This window comes from Leucopleurus acutus (assembly GCF_964270905.1).
Source record: "Leucopleurus acutus genome assembly, chromosome: 14".
NCBI lineage: Eukaryota > Metazoa > Chordata > Mammalia > Artiodactyla > Delphinidae > Leucopleurus > Leucopleurus acutus.
Window position 1 is genome coordinate 44,869,957 of NC_139156.1, and position 12,640 is coordinate 44,882,596.

At 54.2% G+C, this 12,640-nt stretch overlaps 1 protein-coding gene across 5 annotated transcripts in view; it reads right to left on the reverse strand.

Moving 5' to 3' along the window:
- Positions 1-11,724, reverse strand: part of CXCL12 (C-X-C motif chemokine ligand 12) — a 28,988-nt gene extending 17,264 nt beyond the window's left edge. For 2 of the 5 annotated variants that reach the window (XM_082854209.1, XM_082854211.1), the window contains exons 1-3: positions 11,608-11,724; positions 7,488-7,605; positions 5,230-5,316 (exon numbers count right to left, since the gene is read on the reverse strand). In XM_082854209.1, the coding sequence (XP_082710335.1) occupies positions 5,230-5,316; positions 7,488-7,605; positions 11,608-11,668 (266 nt within the window). In that variant the 5' untranslated portion in view covers positions 11,669-11,724. The other 3 variants (XM_082854210.1, XM_082854208.1, XM_082854212.1) reach the window with 3 other exon arrangements.
- Between the last annotated feature and the right edge of the window lie 916 nt (positions 11,725-12,640).

Below are 12,640 nucleotides of genomic sequence, written 5' to 3' on the forward strand. Positions count from 1 at the left end.
AGAACAGAGGGAGACACCATTAAGGCGGGTTCCTGCAGTGGTCGGGCCGCACACCTGAGACGCTGAGCCCCGCTCCAGCCGGGGACGCACCCCTGATTTCCAAATCTCTGTGGTGCTTCTGCCTTCCGAGACCCTGAGCAGGGGGACTGAAATGAGAGAGACAGCATGGCAGAAGCGAAGGACGGATGGAAGGCGGGAAGCAGAGAGGGCAGGTGGGCACAGCAAGCACAGGGCGGATGGACGAACAAGGGCACGGAGATGGCATGGCACAGTGGTCACAAGGCAGGACGAAGTGCGATGCCTTAGCCCAGCATAGACATTAAGCCCCCGGACCTCTGGGCTGGCGCGGCGGAGCGGCCCCGGAGCTAGGCGCCCAGGCAGCCGGCACTGGGACCGCGCATGCGCACCTGGTGGCAGATGCGCGAGCGCTGCCTAGTCAGTTTCAACCCACAACGGAATGGAGGTCCAGCTCTTCGGCTCTTCCACGGCGACCCTGCCTTCAGCGGGGCTGAGGCCCGCTGGTCAGATACAGTGAGGCCCCAGGGCCAATGGAGTCATATAAGGACAGACAGGGGCTTGCCTATGTTTTCTAATGTGGGTCCAACCCTCTGAGTCCCCGCAGCCCCGGCTCCCCCCGGAGAGGTGGCCCGTGCTGTCTCCCTGGGCACTTCAGAAAGCAGTCTGTAAGCTATTGCTTACCTCAGGGAAGCAATAGCTTGACCCACAGCTGCTACGGGGCAAACAGCTCTCCCAGAACAGACCTGTCACCCTCTCTGGCACAGAAATGTACTGCTCCTGCGGTGTGAAAAAGGGAGCGTGGAGTCACAGGTCTGACCCTCTGCAGGTGCTTTTGTAAGAGCAGCGCTACCCTGGTCAAGGTCCTGCAGACAAGAACTGCTGCTGGCTTCCGCGGAAAGGACTGCAGCCCTGGGTAGCCCAGCAGCCATCCAGAGGCCTTCGGAGGCACCACAGGCAGGATGAGGTAAGTGGGCAACCCACATGCCTGGGAGCAGGCCTGCCATCCCTGTTGCTGGCAAGAGGGCCACAGGCTGGGGGAGTTAGCCAGGTACAAGGGATGGCAGTGGGAAGTAAAAGTCTTTGGCTACAGTGCCCTAGGGGGACACTTCTCCAGTGAGGAAAAGTAATGGCTGTAATTCCTTATGCTGCAATTAAAAGGAGCGCACTAAAGCGTGAGGGGGACACAGCGCTCTGTGACCCAGGTGACAGGCAAGGACCTTGGGTTTCTTCTCCTGAAATCCATGTGCCCCATCCTTCAACCATGTCGTCTTTCTGGATCCATGTACTGAAATTATGACCAGGGGTCTGGGGTACAGGGTGAGTGTGTGTCCATGTGTGACAGGGGGGTGGGGAGAAGAGTAGATATTCAAGGTTTCCCTTTTCAAAGCACTACTGAAATCAGGGCCTTGCTCTCCCCTGTGATCCCCCTCCTTCCAGTCCAAATTAGAGAGACTTGGCAAGAAAGCTCAGCCCTGAATCTGCGTGTGTATGTGTGTTGAGGTCGGGGTGGTGAGTGAGGACCGAGGCAGCTGCGTCCCAGAACCTAATCACTTGGGGTCACGCAGAAGGGGGAAGGGGATAGGCTAGGGGTCCCCAGAGCTACAGGCCCTTCACATAACTCCTCTGCATCAGGGAACCCGTTTAAAGAATCTACAAAGTGAATTGCCCTGCAAAGAGGCTCCCTGAGAAGCATTTCCACAACTGCTCTCTGGAAATGCAGAGCTGTCAGCCATTCTCCCCACACGGTCTGAAGAAACCCGCCCAAGCTTGGAGGTAAAGCCGCTCATACAGCCCCAGGCCCAGGGAGGGAGAGGCCAGAAAAGTCCTACCCCAGGTGGCAGAGTGGTGGAGAGCCAGGCAGCAGGCATTTGGGGAAAGGAGTCAGTTACCGCCTGCAAATGGCATGGCCACAGCCAGCTCTGCCCTGCAAAGGCAGTGATGCCACCGGCAGTGGCAGGTGAGAGGGTATCAGGCACATGGCCCTTGCTGGGTGAGATGCTGGCTGCTGGGCCAGCGGGCCGTTCTGTGCACAGGCCAGGTGGCCACACGCTGGCCCCAGACGGGAACGCAGATTGTAAGGGTGTGGAGCTGTGTGAGCTCTGAGCGCTCATGATCATGGGCCTTGCGAGAGAGGGAGCGGAGGGCAGGGTGGAGGCTCCTCAGCCCAGGGTGATGCTGGAGAGAGACCCTGGGCCATTCTAGATGGAGCGCTGGGCCATTCCGGAGTCCCAGGCTGTTCTAGATAGAGTCCTGAGCACACAGGCTCTGTGTCATAGACTCCAACCCCGGTCTTTGTACAACTACTTTCTTCTTAACTTAGCAGACCAGGAAAGGCCCTAAAAAGCACATAAATACAGGACCCGGGGTGGCCACAGTGGCGACAAAATGCTGCTCCCCCATGGAAGTCTGAGCGCCCGCCCGGGAAGCAGGGGCTCTGCCCTGGAGGAGGGTTGGGGCAGATTTACAAAGCGCCGGGAGACACAAGAGCAGAGTGCACTGTGGTCCTTCTCGAGGTGGCAGATAACTAGTTTTTCCTTTTCTGAGCAGCCTTTCTCTTCTTCTGTCGCTTCTTTTTTCCTATCTTTTCTCTTTTCCCCACTTTTTCTTCTCTGCGCCCCCTTAGATAAAATTAGTAGAACCATTAATAACGTTGAAATAAACAGGAATCTTTCTCAGTCTGCACAATATTTAAAAGTGGCCCGTGTATTTGTTTAACCCTGTCTTTAGTCTCAGGTCTGGAGGCCCCCGGGCAAAGCACTGTCTGTCAGTACTTCATTAAAATAAATTAGACATTTTCCCCAATTCAAAAAAATGTTAGACGGGCTTCCAGAACACAGATACCCGTGAACTGATCCGAAAGGGTGGGAAGGCATGCCCAGGGCCAGGCTGGACTGGTCTTCCGTCTCACCCCAACCTGCTCTCCTAGGGCTTCTTTACATCTCAATGCAGAGCTGAACTCTCTGCTTTATCTTTAAAATCTCTGCATTTCAAATCGAATAAGCTTTGGAGGTTGGAGGCCCAAGGTTCAGATGGCCTTCCAGGAGGAGAGAAAGAAAGCAGCCTGACCCCACCTTCTCCTTTCTGGACGCCTGTGCACACACCCCCTGGGAATGACTGGGATTGTTCTGGAGGGCAAGGGAGAGAGCTGGTTAGCAGAATTTTATTAGAGCAACTTTATTAGAGCAATTGGCTCTTGACTGTCACATTAAAATGATTCAAGCTGAATGGTATTTAATGATTTATGGGGTAAGGCCACCTGTTCCTGAGAAAGCTTGATATTAGCCATGGGCTGGAATGATGGGATTTTTACATGGGAAAATGTGAAAGCTGGATATGATGAGGATTGAGTCTCTGGAGATTACGTGGGGATGTTAGGAGGACCAAGGAGCAGTAAGAAGGGGAGGAGGAATTAGTGAGTCAAATATGATTCTTCAGAAAACTAGCCCCACTGCTTCTACTGGGTTTAAAAAAAAAAAAAAGACATAAAAACTTGAGCTGCAGATCTAATCTGCTCCTGAGCAAGGCCCATGTGCTGTCACTTGCATGTGAACTCGGCAGGAGGGATGCAAGGCACCTGACCAACAGGCCAGCTTATCCGAATAAATTCCAGAAATGTGTGTGAGCCCCAAGTCTGACAACTAACGGACTTCACCTCAGGTAAATAAATTCCCACATACAGTAGGAGGTGTATACCATGAAACAATGCGCATTTTATTGCTAGTGCATATAAGGTCACATTTGATACAATTTTAGTACAAGTGGAAAAATACACTGTGGGTAACATTAAAAAGCTGCAGTCACACTTATATATCATATATATTTCTTTACAAATCGCCAGTAGTTTACGGTAATAGAGAAATGTAACCCACTGACATTCATATGGTTCCACTTCAAATATAGGAATTGTTCGACTATAAATATATTCTGAAATACATTTGTTTACTAAAGTAACGTTTAAAAAATTGTGCACGAAAATATATATAAAAAAATGCCTTGCAAAAAAGTTACAAGTACCACCAGGCCCATCTGTGGATCACATTTATGCAGGGGATTCCATCTCGCCAACATTTCTGATTGGAACCCGAAACCATCTTGTGGCTTCAGGAGGAGGGGTTAGTGGCAAGAGGCTCGTTGATTCATCTATTTTTTCACTCCTGATTTCAGAAACCTCAGAGTTTGTAGAGCCTCCGTGGCATACGTAGGTTTCAGAGGCAATTACAGAAACCAAATTCCTCAAAGCAAGCTCTCAGATTGAAAACTGCATTTGATTCTGCAAAGACCGTCTTTCATGGGAAGGAGGAGACATGATCTCATACCCCCGTTCTGGAGGAGGCCAGAACGGGGCCAGCCCCGTTCTGGAGGAGGCCAGAGAAGGATCTCACAGAGGGCCTGCAGAGGAGGGACGGGCAAAGGGAGGAGGGGGCCACAGGGTGGGAGCCCCTGCGGTCACCCTCCTCCAGCTGGGTGCATAGAGAAATGAGAAGCAGAAGCGAGATGAAAGCATATTCTGGGAGGCAGGAAGAGGCCGGGAGTGACCCGGAGAGGGTCTCTGAGCACAGTCTCCAGTGATGGCGGTTCTGCATGGAGCCCACCCGTCCAATCACTGAGCTTGAAAGAGCAGGCGAGGGTAGTGGCCGCTGCCTAGCGCTGGTCAGCACGTGGGTTGTCATTTCGGGAGAGGCACCCCCTGCTGGAGTCGCCCACAGTCTTCCTCCGAGCCTCAGCGTCTGGAGGAAGGATGCTTATCTGAGCTCCCTGCTTGGCCATCACCTGACTGTGCTCAGACTCCCCCGGGGAGAAAAGGAGAATCTCCAAAACAAACCAAATACAAAGCTTGAAGTGATCATCGATTTAAAAAAGGGTAATGAGAATGATGATGACTGTGATGATTATGAGGGAACGGACTGGTGGGAAATGCTATTGGGATGATACAATGTCTTAGAAAAACCCCAGTTATAAAACAGCCAATGTGAAAGGTACGGGGCACAGATGAACACACGCTGCGATATTGTACCGTAGGCTATAAATGCAGTTGTCTACATGCTGGGCAAACCTCTCGCCCGTGCCCAGGTCAATGCGCTGCCCCCCAGGCACACCTGGTCCTCACCGTTCAGGCCTTCCTCCCCCACACACTTTGCCCTTTCATCTCACATGGGTTTAGCTTTCCTCAAGTGGATCTAGTGGAAAGTCCTTTTTGGTGGTTGTGCTTACTTGTTTAAAGCTTTCTCCAGGTATTCCTGAATCCACTTCAATTTCGGGTCGATGCACACTTGTCTATTGTTGTTCTTCAGCCTTGCCCTGGCAAAACAGAAGAGGCGACAGTGTGCAGCTGATCGGAGGGGAACGTGGCTGTGACCTGGGCATCTGCTCCTCCGACACCCAGGTTAGGACCCAACTGGAGCGGGGTGCCCCGCCTGGCAGGCTCAGGCTCGGGAGGAACCCCAGGTGTGCTGGGGAGACAGTGCTAGCCGTGCTGCAAGTGTTACCCCAGAGACACTGGGGAGTGAAGAAAAGTCTTTAAGGAGTCCAGGGAGAATTCACACAGGGAACATTTGAGTTGCCTTTTGAAGGATAAGTAGGAGCTGGGCAAGTGAAGTAAAGGGGGGAGGAAAAGCAAGAGCAAATAGCCCAAAGGGGTAACAGTGCAGGGACGATGTGAGGAATTTGGGAGACAGGACATTCAAGAAGCCCGCGGCCAGACGTAAGGGGCAAAGCAGTGGGGCTTCATCTGCAATTTTATGACGGGAACTTGTGGGGTGGCAGAAGCAGAGTTTTCTTTTGATGGACCATCTTGATAGCACATGGAAGACAGACTTGAGAGTAAGCCTAGAGGCAGGAGACCTACAAAGGGGCACCGCAGTCTGCGGGATGGGGAGAGGTGAGAGTACAGTGCGGGGAGGGGCAGTGGGGGGAGGGGGAGGGGGAGGGGAGAGGTAGTCTAGGTAGTTTGCCAGAAAATGGTTTCCAGAGAGATTTTACAAGTTCACTGAATGTTCATGGTCTCATTTATTCTCTGAAAGTTCGTACTGCACCTTCCTCCCAATTCTCACCTTCACTCAGAGCCTCCCTCTCTGAAGACTCCTGGAAGAGGACCTGGACTTGTCTCTGGATCCCTCTCCATAAAGCCCCTGGGTACCAGGTAATCTCAAGCAGCCCGAGGACACCACCGCCCAGCCACTCGGGGTCTAGGAGGACCCGTGCGGCCAGCACAGAGGCTCGTGGACACCAGGAGTCTTTACACAGCCTGCCTGTTGAGTCAACGAGCTGTGCAGAGGGCCTGGCTCAGAGCAAGGCGGATCCAGGTCCAATTCTGGGCATTGCTGTTTATTAATGTGTTTGCCCGGAAAGACATGAGGATTCTATCTGGCTCCTTCAACCTCGAGGCAAGGGAACCCACAGAGTCTGCACTGCAAAGTGGGCCCATCCTCGCTGAATTCATTATCTGATTAAATACTTCTCAAAAGAGAGTATTTTATTACAAGCAAAGAAAATGAAAACAAAAAAATCCGTCTTCTAGTGCCCTAAAGCATATTGTAAATGACAAACACATTCAAGGCAGCAAAGGCTAGAGAAAAAGAAAAGTCAAACCTAAAACCAGTTGGTGTTGGGTGGAGAGTCGTCAGATGGGTGTAGCTTTTGCTCCAACTGCTGTGTTCCCGTCTTGCTTTTAGTGCTGGGACTTTTCAGGAGGTGAGCGCTGCCCAGGAGACCCCGAGCCTCCACTCCCCGACATCTAGACACATGGTCAAGCTCGCTGTGAGCGAGCATGGGGACACATGGGCACCGGAGGGCCGAGCAATGGATGGCCACATGTGGCTTTCTTTCTGGACTTGGTTCAGCCTCCTGCTCTCCAGGAGAGATCTCAGTGTCTCATGTATGTGTGATTTTGGTATGTCTCGTTTCCCACATGAATAAAATCAAATGTTAGCAGCTGCCATCAACACCAGCAAAACTGAAACCTTGTGTGTTGGCTTTTCAGAAAATGCAGTTAAGTGCGCTGGTAATTTTGAGTTTCACCAAACAGTTTAACGATGACTTCAACTGAATTTGAGTCTTGTGAGTTTGTGCTATGTGATAAAGGATTAAATTAGGGCACCAAAGCCCTGAAATTGGCAGAACTGTTACGAGCAAGGGGCTGGCTAATTTACTGTTCTTCAGCAGAAAGAAACTTTGGTGAATCCCATGCTTCTCCAGTCTAAGGGTGCATCTGAATGTGCTCCCATCTCTTGCACTAAAGGGAGGAAGCTTGGAAAGAAGAGGCAAGGACCCTCTGTGAGTGAGCACAGCACCAAGGGTAAGAGAAGCTTTTAAAACTCCTGCCTGGTGGTACTATCAGCTGCCTCTAATTATGCCAGGTTCGAGCCTGGACACTCGGCATGTGTCATTTCTCTAGCTTTAACAAGTCTGTGAATTAGGTGTTACTATGGCCATCAAATGGAACATCCCTGGAGGAGGATGTTCAGACTTACACGATCTGAAGGGCACAATTCGGAGTGTTGAGGATTTTGAGATGCTTGACATTGGCTCTGGCGACGTGGCTCTCAAAGAATCGGCAAGGGCATCTGTAGCTCAGGCTGACCGGTTTCCCTAGAGAGGTAACGAGAACAAAGCAGCTTGTTATTATCCTGCCAGGCCTTGGGGATACAAGTGTGTCTGAGTCTGCAGCCGAGTGATCAGATGGTGGAATGAGGGTAGGATGGGGAACGATGGGAGGAGTCATGGGTGCATCCTGGCAGAGACCTTTTCCTTGGGCAGCGCAGGGAGCTCTGAGTGGGCTGAGGCTCAGCTTCTACAGGGCAAGAGGCCAGAAGGACCTGAGGAGAGCTGGACCTTAGGACGGTAGGGAAGCTAAAATCGGAAGGCCCCTGCTTGGGTGTCTCAAGATGAAGGACATTAATCACAGGAGAGAACTGTTTCAGTCCAAGGTACTGAGGTTCCTAGTTATTCTTTGCAAAATAAACTCCTCCATGGCCAACTGAGAAAGACTTCCCGATTCAGGGACCAGGGAGGGGGAAGAAGGAGGCTCCAGGCTCGCTCTCTCCCAGGAGCCACTGCAGCTCCCCTGGGAATGCTCCCCTCCCCCACCTGCAGTCTTCTCTGTCCTCACATTTACCTTAAGCCCAGGCAACCACAAAAGAATCCCACCGGCTTCCTACCTGGGCGTCCCCAGAGGGCAGGCAAGGGCCCATCTTTTCCCTGCACTTCCAGGGCTGGAGGCAAACGTGGCTTTCATTGCCTGTGCAGGGATGCTCCAGCCTCCTGGGTTGTATTACATCTTTGTTTGCCAATTCACCAATTTGCAAAATACCATAATTGACACTCATTAGTGTAAATTAGCAAAGGGCTCCTGCAGAACCCACAGCTCACCCTGGAAGTCTAGAATTGCAAGCCCCGGGGGGTGGGGGGGTGGGTACTGACTTGTGTGTGTGTGTGTGCGCGCGTGGATGTGTGTGTGCGTGTATGTGTGCATGTTTTCTGCAGATTTTATCCAAGCCCTACTTAATACCCCAAATTATTTGAATTTGTGGATCCTTTCATCAGGGATTAAATGTAGGTCTGAGAATATTTAGTCCAGAGATTAAAAAAAAAAAAAAATATTTGCCTGTTTACAGAGCTCCCAGAGGGCTTCTGGTGGTTCTGAAGTTCCCTATTTGGGGCAAGAGAGCTGGGGAGGCCTGTGAGTGAGGGACCTAATTTTCTTTCCTCAAGGCTGAACTCCGTCAAGAGATGGCATGGCCAACAAGTCAGGGGGAAAGCAGACCACCTGGCCCCCCAAGACCAAACTCGACTCCCTGAAAACCAGGAAGAAGAAAGCCTGGCTTCAAGGCTCTCAGTGACTCGTGGCACTGGAGAGCCTGGAGCAGGCTTCAGGTTTACACCTGGGCTAAGTCCAGAAAGTCGCTGCTGGGGCCTGGCTTTTAGCAAGTGTACCGGGTCCCTGCAGAAGTCTGTATGGCCCTGTAACCAGATCACCTGGGAAAGTGGCCTGCAGCTGGGGGCTGGGTGGCCAGGGTAAAAGGAAGAGCCAAAGTCTCCCCTCCGAGTGTCCTGCCTCCAGGTTCCCCTGAAATTCTCAGGAGTCCTTCAGAGCTGAGCAGAACCGGCATGTGGGGCCCACTGGTGAGGCAGGACTGGTCCCAACCCCAGGGCAGCAAACTGCAAGGTGCACAGTAGGACAGCTGCTGGGGACAGCGTTGTGCAAGATGGGGGCTGCTCCTCCCCCGTGTCCCTGAGATGCTGTTCTGAGTCCATTAGCGAAGCAGTGGCGATCAGGCCAGAAATCAGAGCCCATTCTGAGCTCAGAACACAAGCTTTCTCTTTCTCTCTTCTCCCCTCTCCACCTCCTGGGATTATCCATTTCCTTCAAAGGCAATTTTTATTCCTGCTCCCAGGACCCAGTTGCCTGCCTGTCAAGTGGAGAATTTCAACAGGTTCTTTAAAGTGACAGAGCCCCAAGTGTTCTTACCAAGAGAGCTAGGTGCTGTGTCCAGCTGGTGACCTTCCTGCCAGCTTTTTGTCGATATTACTAACTTTTCCAACTGTTTTGCATGTGGTCCGTGTACAGGCAAGAGGCCTGACTGGTCCAGATGTTACCCAGGGCTCGGGGGAACTTGGCTTCTGGTGAACTTGGCTCCGCTCCGGAGCAGTCCTTCCACTCTAATGCAGAGACAAGAGCGCCCAAGCCAGCCCCTCCAGCCAGGCCTAGGAATGGGGCCCACCCTGACTTTAACCCCTAGAAGCCCAGGGCATCCGGGGACCCAGCTGCTTGGCTGAGGTTAGCCAATGGAGGGAGGGCAGGAGCCCGAGTCAGAGCCTGAACAAGGGGACCCAGCATGGGTACACAGGCTCCAGGTGGTCAAAAGTTCATTCTGGCCTATGCGTGCAAGGAGAGCCCGACTAAGCGGGAGCCCAGGACCCTGACTTGGCCACTTGGCTGCCAAGAGGGCAACTCAGATGGGCAAGCAACCAACCCTTCCCAGAGTCAGGAGGAGTCTGTGCTCCCCCCAGGTCAGCTGTGCCCAGGACTCAAGGACCTGGGTCCTTGCATTCTAGTCACTTCTGCAGTTCCCCAGGGGAGGGGGCAGCTAGAAGAAGCACCATTTCCTCCCACAGCTGGATGATGACACGTCTACTCTCACCAAGCCACTCAATTGTTAATACCCAAACCAGAGTGTGCCCCATGACCTGGGTTGGGGGTGTCAGTGTCAGTGTAAAGACACAGGCTAGGTTACTTTTTCAGCTTACAGAAAAATTCTGAATTCCCTTCGGTGCCAGTCTCTCTACAGCTCTGACCAGCAACTTGCTACACTTTTAAAGAACACTTCCCAGGTGGTCAGCCACCAGCCAGTGGGAATGCAGCAGAGGTCTTCAGCTGGCACCTAGCAGACTGCTCCAGGGCCTGGGGCCCTGCACAGACCTCAGCTGCACCAAGCACGGTGTCCTTCAACCCTTTGCAGCATTCGCTGGAAACTTCGCAGCCAAGAAAGCTCAGCATGGCCTGACCGTGCTGACATGGTTTTGTTTTGTGCGTTCAGAGGCAACAGTTTATTTTGGTTTGCAGCAGTGGTGTCCTGTAACAGGACAGTGAGATTTCGCTTAAGCCTCAAAAGGAAAAAAGCTCTCTCCCTCTCACAGTGAAACGGTACACCACCTTTCCCCATGGCCCAAAGCCTTGGCGACTGAACTTTGCTGCAGCGCTCACTCCGAGATAGAGCAGTGCTCGCCTGTCTGGCGACAAAGGCGCCAGCCTGCAGGTGTGTTTTGGGGGCTGGGCAGGCGCATGCATGACCCAGATCGCCCCTGGGCCTCTCCTGGGTGACCCCAGAAAGAGGCAGGGAAGGCACTGTCTGGACGCGCTTCCAGCTTCGCCGCGTCGCTGCGGACCGCGTTGCGGTACAGAAGCGCAGCCAGGCGTTCGCTGCAAACCCGACAGCTGCTCGGAACGATAAGACTGCGAGGGACGCCTCGCAGCTGCACCCGATCGCATTGCCACCACAAGCAAGTCGCGATGCCAGACAGGCTTTGCAAAGCGCTCTCTCCAACAGGAACCGCAGAACACATCTCCAGCGCGGTGCTCAGCGGGGCCTTGGCGCGGGCCGGGGCAGAGGAGCCGTGGCCCCGCACGGAGCCAGGAGCCCATTCTACTCTGGAAACCGAGCTGGGCCGCGGGAAGGCACTAGCTGGGAGGTGGATGGTCAAGGGCCAGGGACCCGCGGCTCCCGACTCGGCTCCACACCTCCGCGCCCTCCCGCTCCGGCTCCGAAAGCGCCCTGGGCGCGCTCGCATCCAGTTATCCTGCCCGACCTCGCTCTGCAGCCCGCCCGAGGTCTGGCGGCCGCTCCCGCGCCCCGGAACCCGAGCTCAGCAGCGGAGTGCGAGCCTCAGCGCGGGGGACTCTACGCTGGGGACCTCAAACGCCGCACGCCGAGGGAGCGCGCCCCGCGAGGTGGGCTGCCTCGACCTCCCGGGTGCAAAGCGGCTCGGATTAGGTTCGCTCGGGACGGCGCGGGCCGGGGCAGAGGAGCCGTGGCCCCGCACGGAGTCAAGAGCCTGGCGCCTGCCCACGCCTCCGTCGCCGGGCGCACTCACCGTCGCTGAGGCACAGCGCAGCCAGCACAAGGGCCAGCACAGCGACGATCTTGGCATCCATGGCAAGAGCGGGCGGCGGGTGGACGGAGGCAGGACGTGGAGGGGATGCGACTGCGGAGAGTGAAAGTGCGGCAGCAGGAGGCGCGCGCCCAGCACTTTAGAGGCGAAAGCGGGGCGGGGTGGGGCGGGGCGGGCGCGCGGCAAGGGGCGGGCCTGGAGCCGAATTCTGCCTGCGGCCCGGGGCTCTGACCAGAGTCCCCTCCCACGCGGCCGCTCCCCCTGTCCCCTCCCTCCCACCCCTGCTCCGCGCCCGGGATGCTCCTGGGCCTGCGGTGCGCCGCAGCCTTTGACCTCTCGGTTACGCTGGGCCCTTCTTTGTAGGCCTAACCTGCACCGAGGAAGTCAGCCGCTCAGTGAGGGTCGGGGATGGGACTGGTTACTGTTCCCATTATGCAGATGGAAAGATTGAGTCCCAGAGGCGGGAACAGAATGAGAACCAAAGAAAAACAAACAGGTCGGTCCTAGAGGTGAGGGCCAGCTAGGCCAGCTGCGTCCCGGGTAGCTAAGAGGGTCCTTTTGGGGGAGTGTAGGACCTGGAGGTGACCACCGGCTTCAGCTCGCTGCTCCGCGGCCGGGAAAGCTGGGACTAAGGGAAACAGACTAGTCTTTGCAGTCAGAGCGACTCCGATTCGATTCCAAGCCAGAGCTATAACTTATTAGCCGAGCCTCAGTTTCCTCAACTGTGAAATTGAAGCTCTAAAATAGAGTGCTCTGCCACCAAAAGGAAATAACGGCAGTTCGCCCCGGAGGCTCTTAGTAAACGTGAATTTACTTAGCTCTTTGCACCCCTGCTCTTTCCACTGTGAAATGGAATAAACCCAGTTCCCACCCCGCGGAGGGGAACTGTGGGATTTGACTTGAGACTCCCCTCCCGACCACCACGAAGTGCTCAGCACTGCGTCTGGCACATAGTCTGTACTCAAGAAATGGAAGCTAGAAATAATTGTTTACACTTCAGTTATTTTCTCCCTCT